This window comes from Bos taurus, chromosome 1 (assembly GCF_002263795.3).
Source record: "Bos taurus isolate L1 Dominette 01449 registration number 42190680 breed Hereford chromosome 1, ARS-UCD2.0, whole genome shotgun sequence".
NCBI classification, from domain to species: domain Eukaryota; kingdom Metazoa; phylum Chordata; class Mammalia; order Artiodactyla; family Bovidae; genus Bos; species Bos taurus.
Window position 1 is genome coordinate 53,804,144 of NC_037328.1, and position 14,608 is coordinate 53,818,751.

At 40.2% G+C, this 14,608-nt stretch overlaps 1 protein-coding gene across 1 annotated transcript in view; it reads right to left on the bottom strand.

The window, feature by feature from the left end:
- MORC1 (MORC family CW-type zinc finger 1) overlaps window positions 1-14,608 on the bottom strand; it is a 161,156-nt gene that overhangs the window by 82,225 nt on the left and 64,323 nt on the right. The window contains 1 exon segment of the mRNA XM_059887296.1: window positions 12,623-12,777. Coding sequence (XP_059743279.1) covers window positions 12,623-12,777 — 155 coding nt within the window.

A 14,608-nucleotide genomic window follows, 5' to 3' on the forward strand; every position in this document is an offset into this window, starting at 1 on the left:
AAGATATGGAAATATGGAAGCGACCTAAGTGTCCAATGATGGATGAAAGGTTGAAGAAAGTATGCCTGGATGTGTGTGTATGTGAGAGAGAAGGAGGATAGAGTAGAATATTATTTAGCCATAAAAGAGTTGAATTCTCCATCTGTTATAAGAATGAAACTCTAGGGAACTATACTAAGTGAAATAAGCCAGACAGAGAAACATATAATATGATTTACATGTGGAATCCAATAATACTAATAATAAAGTTGAATTCATAAAAACAGAAAGTAGAATCATGGTTGCTGGCAACTGTGGGCCAGAGATAATGGGGAGATGTCAGTCAAAGGGTACAAACTTTCATTTATAAGCTCAATAAGTTCTGAGGATCTAATGTACAGCATGGTGACTATAGTAAATAATACTGTATTGTATACTTGAATGTGCTAAGAGTAAATCTGAAGCATTCTCACACCTACATAAGCAACATGGTAACTGAGTGAGATGATAAGATGTTTTAATTAACTTGACGGTGGTAAATATTTCACAATGTATATGTGTAGTGAATAGCCGTGTTGTTCACTTTAAGCATATGTAATTTTTTGTCAATGATACTCAAGAAACCTGGAAAAAAATTATTGTCTATCCTAGTCTGGCAAGAAAGAGTAAAATGATTAATAGAATTCATTAAATTAGGTAGGCCTTAAAATATGAAAGTGAAAGTATGAGTTGTTAGGTCATGTCCAACTCTTTGTGACCCATAGCCTGTAGCCCACCAGACTCCTCTGTCCATGGAATTCTCCAGGCAAGAATACTGGAGTGGGTTGCCATTCCCTTCTCCAGGGGGCCTTTCTAAGCCAGGGATTGAAGCTGAGATTGCAGGTAGATTCTTTATCATCTGAGCCACCAGGGAAGCTCAAAAGGTTTTAATAAACCATATTTTGTTAATGTGTATTAAAGAAGTTTTTAAAAATTTCTCTTTGATCCAGAAGTCAATTAAGAACAAAATATTGTGTCTCAAATATTTCCCCCCCACCTATAGAGAATGCTATTTCCCTTGTGGTTCAGGCGATAAAGAATCTGCCTGCAATGTAGGAGACCTAGGTTTGATCCATGGGTCAGGAAGATCCCTTGGAGTAGAGAATGGCAACCCACCCCAGCATTTCTGCCTGGAAAATCCCATGGACAGGGGAACCTGGCAAGCTACAGTCCATGGGGTCACAAAGAGTCGAACAGGACTGAGTGACTAACACTCATGGAGAATGCTTTGTAGATAACCCCAAAATTGTTAATTTCATAATTATATTAACATCCTCAAGGTATTCTGATTTTAAAATCCATTTTACTTTTGTGAACAGGAAGTAGAGGAGTATATATTTTGAGACTTTTGTTTGAATAATCAACAAGCTTGTTAAACTAATGGAATAATCAGGGTTTAATGCACATAGAGAATTAAATTACTAATTTCTAGAATAAGTATCTGAGACAAGCTGTGAAAACCTAATTTACTGCTAGCTAGGTATGGAGTATTGCATTCAGAAGATTCCCGAAGTTTAAATTAATCTGATTAATTTTTCAGGAAAAAATAATGGAAACTACTGCAATAACTTACTAAAAAATTGTCAAAAACCAGTAACTAAAAGAGCAGTTCACATAGATTTTGCCTCTTAAAGGGGGAAGAAATCTAATAGCCTCTTAGAGGTCCGTTTCATATGTATTCATAGAATGTACAATGATATCCAGGGAATCAATTGACCAAGTGAAAAAGTAATAAAATTCAGTAATAAACTACCAAAGCAACATTTGATGTTTCCAATCAAATAATAAAACCTAAAACAGTTTATGAAAATAAAGCACCAAGAAAATCTGAAGATGGCAATGGTATTTAAACGAGGTCCCTGCCTTCAGGTAGTTCTGCATCTAAATAGATATTTATGTTCTACTTTTAAAGATTTCATGATCTGAGCACAGTCAGGTCCCAGTCTAGTCAAGGCAATGGTTTTTCCAGTAGTCATATAGGGATGTGAGAGTTGGACTATAAAGAAAGCTGAGCGCCGAAGAATTGATGCTTTTGAACTGGGGTGTTGGAGAAGACTCTTGAGAGCCCCTTGGATTGCAAGGAGATCCAACCAGTCCATCCTAAAGGAGATAAGTCCTGGGTGTTCATTGGAAGGACTGATGTTGAAACTGAAACTCCAATACTTTGGCCACCTGATGCGAAGAGCTGACTCATTTGAAAAGGCCCTGATGCTGGGAAAGATTGAGGGCAGGAGGAGAAGAGGATGACAGAGAAGGAAATGGTTGGATGGCATCACTGACTCAATGGACATGAGTTTGGGTAAACTCCAGGTAAACTCTTGCCATCTCCTGTTTGACCACTTTCAATTTGCCTTGATTCATGGACCTAACATTCCAGGTTCCTATGAAATATTGCTCTTTACAGCATCAGACTTTACTTGCAAAACCAGTCCCATCCACAACTGGGTGTTGTTTTTGCTTTGGCTCTGTCTCTTCATTCTTTCTGGAGTTATTTCTCCACTCTTCTCCAGTAGCATATTGGGCACCTACCAACCTGGGGAGTGATGCTGAAGCTGAAACTCCAATACTCTGGCCACCTGATGCAAAGAACTGAGTCACTGGAAAAGATCCTGATGCTGATTAAAGGCGGGAGGAGAAGGGGACGACAGAGGATGAGATGGTTGGATGGCATCACCAACTCAACAGACATGAGTTTGGGTAAGCTCCTGGAGTCCACGACGGACAGGGAAGCCTGGGGTACTGCAGTTCATGGGGTTGCAAGAGTCGGACATGACTGAGCGACTGAACTGAACATTAAAGATCTCAAATAGAAATTACACATCCATTCTTGGAGGACTGTAGATCACACTTTCTCCTCTGGTGAATACTGTCCTGTTTGTCCTTATCTTTGTAATTCTTAGCCAAGCCAGATATGAGACCCTTGTTAAGCTGATCCCTTGTGTGATCATTTATCATTTATGGTCTTGATAGCATCTCTGGGTTAGGGATAGGAAACTGGTTTCAAGTAACATACCAACTCTGATCAGCTGGTAGGGATGCCCATAAAATCTCGAGGCCAATTACCACTTATCAGGAAGAACTGCCATGATGGCTTAGAAAGTGTGTGGTGTATGTGAGATGAGAGAGGCCCTATGTGATCACTTCCCAAAGGATTTGATTTGAATTGAAGGAAAATAAGGCGAGATGTCTTCAGCAGTGGTAAAGGTGTTTCCAGTGCCCTTCTTTCTCTTGGCTCCTGGATGTGGTTGAGGTGGTTGGGTCCATCTCCCAGTACAGTACAGTTGATGGTACAGTAGGCTCCATAGCAAAACTCCAGGAATCTGCAGAGTTGGTCCAACTTTGCAGTAACGTCATGACTTCACCTGACAATGGAGCATCATTTCCTTTCATTCCATATTAGCTGCTTCCCACAAAGATCTCCTTAAGCTGAAAAAAATGATTTTAGAACCACCACCATCCTGACTTGAGAAAATACATGATGACAAAATAAATACATAAATCATGAATTCAATCATACTTTTATGTGATTTTATGTCTTACTACTCACAACTACATCGCTATATTTGAAAAAATGTAGCACATATATGTACAAGACATAACGCCGTCTTCAACAATCATCAGTAGCCAGGGATTCAAGGATTCCAAGCCACACTCTAAGGTCCCCTAGGCTTCGTGACTCCTCCCAGTTCAGAACCACACCATATGTGCAGGAAGATGGAGGGAAGCCTTATGAGGATATCTTCAAAAACAAACTTAAGGAAAGTTACGTTTCTACTGAGTTCTTCCTTATAAAGAAACAATTTAACTTTCATTTTTTTGGTTATATTTTTATTTAGTCACATTCATAGCTTTTCTATATATGCACTAATTTTTCCTGTTGTTTATAAAGAATGGAAATCAAAATTAGACATAATAATATAAATATATTCAAAAAACATTCTGTGTTATCACGGGTAAAAGCTTAGTCAGCTACCTAAGTCTCCTCAATACCTGCTGCTACTGCTGCTAAGTCACTTCAGTCATGTCTGACTCTGTGGGACCCCATAGACGGCAGCCCACCAGGCTCCCCCATCCCTGTGATTCTCCAGGCAAGAACACTGGAGTGGGTTTCCATTTCCTTCTCCAGTGCATGAAAGTGAAAAGTGAAAGTGAAGTTGCTCAGTCGTGTCTGACTCTTAGCGACCCCGTGGACTGCAGCCTACCACCCCAACACCTAGGTTAGCATAATTTTTCTTTCTACCAGGATTCTCTTTATCTTCACTTCAGTTCAGTTCAGTCACTCATTTGTGTCCGACTCTTTGCGACCCCATGAACCACAGCACGCCAGACCTCCCTGTCCATCACCAACTCCCGGAGCTTACTCAAACTCATCTCCATTGAGTTGGTGATGCCATCTAACAATCTCATCCTCTGTCATCCCCTTCTCCTCCTGCCTTCAATCTTTCCCAGCATCAGAGCCTTTTCAAATGAGTCAGCTCTTCACATCAAGTGGCCGAAGTATTAGAGTTTCAGCTTCAACATCAGTCCTTCCAATGAACACCCAGGACTGATCTCCTTTAGAATGGACTGGTTGGATCTCCTTGCAGTCCAAGGGACTCTCAAGAGCCTTCTCCAACACCACAGTTCAAAAGCATCAATTCTTCAGCACTCAGCTTTCTTTATAGTCCAACTCTCACATCCATACATGACTACTGGAAAAACCATAGCCTTGACTAGATGGACCTTTGTTGACAAAGTAATGTCTCTGCTTTTTAATATGCTGTCCTGGTTGGTCATAACTTTCCTTCTAAGGAGTAAGTGCCTTTTAATTTTGTGGCTGCAATCACCATCTGCAGTGGTTTTGGAGGCCCAAAAACCAAAGTCAGCCACTGTTTCCCCATCTATTTGCCATGAAGTGATGGGACCGGATGCCACAATCTTAGTTTTCTTAGACATACACAAAGCACCGTGACTTAATGGTCTCAAAAGTCTAAAGATTCTTTGTTGTTAACACAACTTATGTTAAATTGTTTAATTCTGATTTCGCTGTCTTAAATTCAGTCATTAGATACAACTTATTCTTTTTTCTAAAGCACACACACGCAGAATAATGAAGAGTGTTGAAGCTTTGCTTCTTGTATGGCAGGGAAAGATCAAACTGTAAGACTCAAAGTGTATTTAATTCTAGACAAAAGAAGGGCTGGCTTTTTCATATTTTATTTGCAATATAGGTGAGATCTTCTGAGATGTTTTAGCAAGAAATTTCCTTGTAGATGTTAAAAATATCATTATCATGATAACAATACAAGTGCAGTCAGATAGAAAAAGAAGTGTTAAGTGCTGTCAATGGTGATAATTTCAATTATCAAGTGAAAGCAGTGTAATGGATAAAATCTAAGACTGTGATATTTTTTAAAAAACAGAAGTCAAAACTAATACAATTATGTAAAGTTTAAAAATAAAATAAAATTGGAAGAATAAAAAAAAATAAAATAAAATAAAATTAAAAAAAAAAAAAAAAAAACCAGAAGTCAATGCTTTGAACTCCTGAACCATCCTGCTATTTTCTGGGAACTGGCACAAAGTAACAATTTTAAACATATATTTATGCAATAAAAATAAAGTAAAAATGTCTATAATGTTTTTTGATATTTTCTCTCCAATTCCTCTCACATAAAGCTTTTAGCCAACACAATTTTTTTAGTGGTATAGAATTCTACTGTTGCTGCTGTCAATAGTAAGGTCCCAACAAACATGGGTAATCAAATGGTTGATAAAAGAAGTTCTTCTTTATAGAAGTATTAGTTAATAAGCAATGAAAATTGATTTAATTAGAATGCAAGATTTTGGGACTCTTAAGGGATATGAGTTTTGATCACTAATTGTTAATATTATTAAAAGAGAACAATTTATGGCTCCTGATAGAACACTCTTCAACCTACGAAGTATCTTGATAAAACAGCCACAAAAGAACACACCTGAATTTGGTCAAGCTGCTAGATTCTACCAATTTACAGAGAAATAAAATAAACAGAATGAAAGAATCTGTTAAACTACACACAGTAATGCAGTCAGAAAAATTTAAACTGTGAAAACAGTAAGACAACCAATTCTGCCTACAAATAAATTGCAAAAAAAAAAAAGAGAGAGAGAGAGAGAGGGAACAATAAAGAGAAATATGAGGATAGGATAGAGGACTATGAAATATAACAGAAAATTCAAAATGTAAACACGAGACAGGATATTTTTATGCTATTAAAAAAGTATTGACAATTTTTAGATGTCATATTTGTATTGTGGTCATGTTTTTAAACAGAGTTCTTTAAGAATACATGTTAAAATATATGCAGATATAAAGTATCTGGAATTTCCTTCACGTTCCAGTTGTGGGGGAGTAGGTGGAAGTATGGATAAAACCAGTTTGCTGAGGAGTTGATAATTGTTAGGGTTGGATGATGGGTTTATGTATTTCATAATCAGTTCAGTTCAGTCACTCAGTCGTGTCCCACTCTTTGCGACCCCATGAACTGCAGCACGCCAGGCCTCCCTGTCCATCACCAACTCCCAGAATCCACCCAAACCCATGTCCATCGAGCTGGTGATGCCATCCAGCCATCTCATCCTCTGTCGTCCCCTTCTCCTTCTGCCCTCAGTCTTTTCCAGCATCAGGGTCTTTTCAAATGAGTCAGCTCTTCACATCAGGTGGCCAAAGTACGGGAGTTTCAGCTTTAACATCAGTCCTTCCAATGAACACCCAGGACTGATCTCCTTTAGGATGGACTGGATGGATCTCCTTGCAGTCCAAGGGACTCTCAAGAGTCTTCTCCAACACCACAGTTCAAAAGCACCAATTCTTCAGCGCTCAGCTTTCTTTATAGTCCAACTCTCACATCCATACATGACCACAGGAAAAACCATAGCCTTGACTAGATGGATCTTTGTTGGCAAAGTAATGTCTCTGCTTTTCAATATGCTATCCAGGTTGGTCATAACTTTACTTCCAAGGAGTAAGCATCTTTTAATTTCCTGGCTGCAATCACCATCTGCAGTGATTTCAGAGTCCCCAGAAATAAAGTCAGCCACTGTTTCCACTGTTTCCCCATCTATTTGCCAGGAAGTGATGGGACTGGATGCCATGATCTTAGTTTTCTGAATGTTGAGCTTTAAGCCAACTTTTTCACTCTCCTCTTTCACTTTCATCAAGAGGCTCTTTAGTTCTTCACTTTCTGCCATAAGGGTGGTGTCATCTGCATATCTGAGGTTATTGATATTTCTCCTGGCAATCTTGATTCCAGCTTGTGCTTGTTCCAGCCCAGCGTTTCTCATGATGTACTCTGCATATAAGTTAAATAAGCAGGGTGACAATATAAGTTAAATAAGCATGGTGTTAGCCCTACTAAACTGTAAATTCCCAGAGAGGGTGGACCTCGTCTGATTTATCGGTCCTGTAACATTCTGCGCCTGGCATCGATGAATGAATGAATAAAAGAACACATGAGAAATAGATTTGACATTAATATAAAAATGTATTTTCTAATACAGTTGTGCAAAGATTCATAGCTGCCTCAAGAAGTAGCAATTTTTCTTTCATGAGAAAAATTTTACCCTGTTTAGGCATAAAATGGCTTCCACTTGCCTGGGACTTCCCAAGTGGCTCAGTGGTAAAGAACCTGCCTGCCAATGCAGGGGATGTGGGTCTGATCCCTGGGTCAGGAAGATCCCGTAGAGGAGGAAATGGCAACCCACTTCAGTATTCTTGCCTGGGAAATCCCATGGACAGAGGAGCCTGGTGGGTGATAGATAGTTCATGGGGTTTCAAAGAGGCGGACATGACTGATATGACTGAACAGATACATATACACAATGCCTGGGGCAGGGGTGGGTGAGGTAAAGGGGATTCATGCATGGTGGGGGTGGGTGACTGGATTAAACAACTTTTAACCTTATTGCCAACCCAGGCCCTATAATTTGAGTTCTGCTGGTAAAGGTTGTTTATTGCATCATAAATTTCATTTTAGCTGATCAGCTATAATCTGTTTTGAAAAATTTTAGTAATACATTTCTATGTAATTACTTCTGTTCAAATTCAGATTTCATTTGCTATTTCTCCCTATCTTTTCCTTCTCCTTCTCTCTCCATTCCAAAAAGCTGATGATTAATATTTCCATTTTACTGTAAGGATGCATAAAGTTTCAGAAAACACAGTAGCAGACAGTGACGTGAGGACAGACTCAGAGACAAGAATACTTCTGAGATTCTTAGCATCAACTGTGCCAAAAGTAAATGCAGATCTGACAAATGACACAAAATTATTACCTCGCCATTTCTTTTTCTGCTGATTGGATTTTTAAATACAAGGGCCCAATTTTCCATAGAAACAGATCAGATTTACAGCAAATACAAAAATTGCATCTTTTATTTATAAGGTTAAAAATCTACCCAAATACTTTTCATTAAAATCGTGTGTCTATAATATTGACTTTCAGAGGGTTAGTCAAGCATTACATAACTTTGCTTCTTCCTGTGGGAATTAGTAAGCAGAGACCTGAAGGTCAATCTCCTCAACACAATTCCTGAGACTACCAATTCTGACCTTGATTACTTGATTCAGTTTGATACTGAAGTAGTTGTGAGATATGTGAGGAAATACACATGCTCACTCTCCTTTCTCCACTCTCTGCTTTCTTTCTAGAGGAACATCTTTTGTGAGAGCAACCTCTAGCCCCAACTCCATTCATGGACAGTTATGGAACTAGGACATCAACACGTTTTTAACCATTAGTGATTAACATACAAATATAACTTCCTGATGTTCAAGCTGGTTTTAGAAAAGGCAGAGGAACCAGAGATCAAATTGCCAACATCCGCTGGATCATAGAAAAAGCAAGAGAGTTCCAGAAAAACATCTATTTCTGCTTTATTGACTATGCCAAAGCCTTTGACTGTGTGGATCCCAATAAACTGTGGAAAATTCTGAAAGAGCTAGGAATACCAGAACACCTGATCTGCCTCTTGAGAAATCTGTATGCAGGTCAGGAAGCAACAGTTAGAACTGGACATGGAACTGTAGACTGGTTCCAAATAGGAAAAGGAGTTCGTCAAGGCTGTATATTGTCACCCTGTTTATTTAACTTATATGCAGAGTACATCATGAGAAACGCTGGACTGGAAGAAACACAAGCTGGAATCAAGATTGCTGGGGGAAATATCAATAACCTCAGATATGCAGATGACACCACCCTTATGGCAGAAAGTGAAGAGGAACTCAAAAGCCTCTTGATGAAAGTGAAAGTGGAGAGTGAAAAAGTTGGCTTAAAGCTCAACATTCAGAAAACGAAGATCATGGCATCTGGTCCCACCACTTCATGGGAAATAGATGGGGAAACAGTGGAGACAGTGTCAGACTTTATTTTTCTGGGCTCCAAAATCACTGCAGATGGTGACTGCAGCCATGAAATTAAAAGATGCTTACTCCTTGGAAGGAAAGTTATGACCAACCTAGATAGCATGTTCAAAAGCAGAGAAATTACTTCACCAACAAAGGTTCGTCTAGTCAAGGCTATGGTTTTTCCTGTGGTCATGTATGGATGTGAGAGTTGGACTGTGAAGAAGGCTGAGCACCAAAGAATTGATGCTTTTGAACTGTGGTGTTGGAGAAGACTCTTGAGAGTCCCTTGGACTGCAAGGAGATCCAACCAGTCCATTCTGAAGGAGATCAGCCCTGGGATTTCTTTGGAAGGAATGATGCTAAAGCTGAAACTCCAGTACTTTGGCCACCTCATGCGAAGAGTTGACTCATTGGAAAAGACTCTGATGCTGGGAGGGATTGGGGGCAGGAGGAGAAGGGGACGCCAGAGGATGAGATGGCTGGATGGCATCACTGACTCGATGGACGTGAGTCTGAGTGAACTCTGGGAGTTGGTGATGGACAGGGAGGCCTGGGGTGCTGTGATTCATGGGGTCGCAAAGAGCCGGACACGACTGAGTGACTGATCTGATCTGATAACTTACTTATTTTGAATCATACTATATCTTCTGTTGAGAAGACTTTGAAGAAGTTAGGTAGATAAAATAGGGATAGGAAATTACACAGAGGGGAAATACCTGGCAAGTCACACTCTGTGGAGTTGACAGTACCATGTTGGGAGGGCACCCACACTCCAAAGGAACTTACAGAGACAACCCCTACAATCAGGACTGTGTAAGACTGTCTTGAGTAAATCTGGGCTGGATTGAAATCATTCCTATAAGCTTTAAACTGAATGCCTAATTCCTTCTGAGGACTCAGTTCTTTATTCTAAGGATAAGCTGAAGCTTCAGTACTTTGGCCAACTGATGTGAAAAGCCGACTCACTGAAAAAGACCCTAATGATGGGAAAGATTGAGGGCAGGAGGAGAAGTGGGTGACAGGATGAGATGGCTGGATGGCATCATAGACTTAATGGACATGTGTTTGAGCAAACCTTGGAAGTTAGTGAAGGACAGGGAACTCTGGTGTGCCACAGTTCACAGGGTTGTAGAGTCAGACACAACTTAGCGATTGAACAAAGATAAGCAAGGATAAACAAGATAAAGAAGGGATTATGGAGAAAATATGAAGATGGAGGAAGTTACATAATTTTAAAATGCTTAACATTTTCTTTCTGAACCATGTTATGCTAGCATTTAAAGACCAGTGAGTAGATCATTGATTTACACAACCTCACTCCGTACCTTCCAATGTTTTATACAGCTTCAAGCACACCCTGCCAAATAACGTAGTCTTTCCTACATTCAATATAGCTTTAAACATGTCTCTGAGAACAAAACATACATGTGAAAAAGTATGCCTTTGCTAAGCATGAGTAACACGCACGTACTTTTCAGAGAAGTGTTTCTCAAACTTTATTGTGTGTTCACATCCCCTGAAGACTTTGCTAACATGCAGATTTTAATCCAGTAGGTCTTGGGTGGGGCCTCAGATTCTGCATGTACACCAAGCCCTCAGGTGATGCTGATGCTGCTAGTCCACAGACCACACTCTGAGGAGGCTTTAGACCATGACAGGAAAATCCAGCACTGGCAGGAAATTAACACCCTCAAGGTCATTCCCACCTTTATATTTGTTTCCCCTGAGTTCTTTCACTCTTTCCTGTTTCACCGGTATGAGACAATTTCAGGACTGAGCAGAGTGGGAACACACGCACAAAAATTCTAAAATTACAACTTCAAGTGAAACAATAATAAGAGTTTAAGTTGTCTCAAGGGTAGGATGTAATTTTTGATATGCATGAATTATACATACTTCATGCAATTCACTGAACAAATACACGGTAGCCTATGTATTTCCATAAATGAAGCCATATGTCTGCAAAATTTAAAGGAAGCTTAATTAATGCACAGCACACCACTTCATGTGGCTTCCCTCATAGCTCAGTCGGTAAAGAACCTGTCTCCACCTGGATTTGATTCCTGGGTCAGGAAGATTCCCTGGAGAAGGAAATGGCAACCCACTCCAGAATTCTTGCCTGGAGAATTCCAAGGACAGAGGAGCCTGGCAGGCTACAATCCATGGACTTGTAAGAGTCAGACACGACTTAGCGACTGAATCACTCATCATCATCACACCACTTAATTGTCAGGCGTCTCTGGAGAGTGAGGTGATCTGAATAAATCAGATTTTCTAGATAAGTTCTGCTGCTGCTACTGAGTCACTTCAGTCGTGTCGGACTCTGTGCGACCCCATAGACGGCAGCCCACCAGGATGCCCCATCCCTGGGATTCTCCAGGGACGAACACTGGAGTGGGTTGCCATTTCCTTCTCCAGTGCATGAAAGTGAAAAGTGAAAGTGAAGTCGCTCAGTCATGTCCGACCCTCAGTGACCCCATGGACTGCAGCCTTCCAGGCTCCTCCATCCATGGGATTTTCCAGGCAAGAGTACTGGAGTGGGGTGCTATTGACTTCTCCTTTTTACATTTCTAAGTGTATATAGTGATTTTTCTTGTAAATCTTTCTGTAATTAACATATTCAAGACTTGTCAGATATACAAAACAGGGTTTAACATATCTACAATTATTCAGGGTCAACAATGATTACACTATAGAAAGATTGAGGGGAAGAGAAGGAGGATGAGATGGTTGGATGGCATTACCGACTCAATGGATATGAGTTTGAGCAAACTCCAGGAGACAGTGAAGGACAGGGAAGCCTGGCGTGCTGTATTTCATGGAGATGCAAAGAGCTGGACACAACTTAGCTACTGAACAACAACAATAGGAGCTGCTTAGGTCTGTGTGGGACTCTGCATTCCTATACAGTAGAGTCCTAGAGTGTCCTTTGGGTGGTTCTCAGCTTATTTCCACCAAACTTCTGCCCCCTTCCTACATGATCAGCTGCCATTGCATACTGCTCTCTGATCACCCTCCTCTTATAATTTTTAACCTGCTGCCTTCTTTTTCATGTAATACTCTAGGGAAGATTCTAACTTCTTTCCTATTTCCCCTTTGTTTGTTTTATTAATTCAGGTACTCTCTTTCAGGCTTTTGGGTTACTGTCTATCTGAATCAGTACAATCATTCCAGCGTGCAGACATCATCAATTTAATCCCCATTAAGCATCTCTTATCATGGCTACTGAATACTCACTGATCCCGGTGTCCTTACAGTACTGGACCAAGTATTGTCCCATAACTTTTAGAAGATGATTATACTCATGGACATTGAGAAATTCCTGCTTATTATGGGATGGTTCCATGATCTCCAAGGGTATATTAACAATTCCAACTACACCTTCACCGAGTCTGGAAGAATAAATACATATATAAATTACGTGAAATTAAGCTAAGAAAACAGAAAAGGCTAGTATTTATCTTTCAAAATCAATTAAAAAAATAAATTCAGTCATTTGGTCCAAAGCATGTCAAAGTTAACAAGTTATAACTGTACTTTTTAATGTAAGTCTATGGTCATTCCAGTTGTGTTTGGTCCCATAATATAAAATTTCTTAATATGTCATTACTGAATTAATATGACTCCTTTTTTAAACCTATAACCTGACATGGGGAGTCAGAGTGAGTAGGGAAATGAGGCCTTGAAGCAGTAAACACCCCTAACAATCCCTTGCAGAGATAAACTGACACAGTCGTCTTAACAATACAGGCCAGACAGTCGCTTTTTATCATCCTTGTTTCACCTGTCAGGTTGGATTTCTCCTCATCATTGCAGAGGTCCACGGGTGCTCAGTGAAATCTATTAAGGGAATATACACTGTACTATCTGAGAAAGGAATAGCCTGATGGATAAACTTGATTTTTTTTCACATTTCAGCAGCTCTTGATGTATGTGGCTGGGCTCTTCTGCTTAGTGCTGTAACCTGATTGGGGAAAAGGCATCCAGAAATCGGGCTTTTCAGGGGCTCCCAGGGGCTGTGCCTACGACTGGTGCACAAGCCATGCCTTCCCAATTTGGGGCTTTCCATCATGTTTTCCATCACTTTCCCTTTCCACCCTGCCCTTCCTTCAACTCTTCATTCTGTAAGCCTAAATTTGGGCATCATTTCTTCCAGGAGACCTAACTTAACTTTCCCAGGTTTGGTTTACTGCCCCTCCTAAGAGGCTCTTTTTGCACCTGGTCCTTGCCTATAACAGATATTTGTTTGTTCATTTATCAATTCATTCATGCTCAGCACCTGGTCCCATGCCAGAAACCAGGAATATGTTATGAATAAGGAAGATAAGGTCCCTGTTTATGAGTTTTCCCTTAAAGGCTGAAAGCCATTACGGGTGACAAGATAATTTCAGATGGTATAAGCGGTGTAAGCAAAACACAGCAGGTGCCATAATATGTGAAGAGAGATAAGGTGGAAGGAGTGATGTCAGAGGCTAATTTTAATTAGATAGTCCAAGAGACCTTCCTGTGGAGCAGATTTCAGAGCTGATGCCTGAGTGACATGCTAGGACCCTCAGTAAGAAGATCTGAGGACAGAAAGTTCAATGCAGAGGGAAGAGCAAATGTCAAGGCCCAAAGGTAGAAATGAGTTTAGGATGTTTGAGAAACAAGATGCCTGCCAGCGTGCAGGGAATGCTGTCAGAGGGTGGTATCGGAGCAGGTGCTCCAGAGCCAGGCAGAAGCCAGATCACTGACAGAATATGAAAACCAGTGCTATTCTACATGCACTGGGATTTGAAGCAAGACAGTAAACTAATTTATATTTTAAAAGATCATTCTCACTGTTTCCACACAATATAAAAAATATGTATTTATACACTTGTCCTTCTCACTGGATTATAAGTTCCTTAGCAAAAGGTAGTAGGTCTTCACCATTCTGTCTGCAGAGTTTGGTACAGTGCCTGGCACATGGTACTATAATACCAGTGCTTGCTGAATAAACAAATGAATGAATCATGATCTCCTTGAGAGTGAGGGGACAAGATGAAGAAATGTTCCCCTGAGCTATCCTATTGCTCATGGTTATCCTGTCTGATTCTGTAATTTTCTACAGTCTCTCTTCAGGGCTCTACGTAATTCACGAGAGCTTCAGACCGACCACTGGGAAAGCACCAGAATGTATTCCTCTGGAATCCAGGCAGGCTGGCGAGTGCTAAGAATATATGCTCATGCAGGTAACTGGCA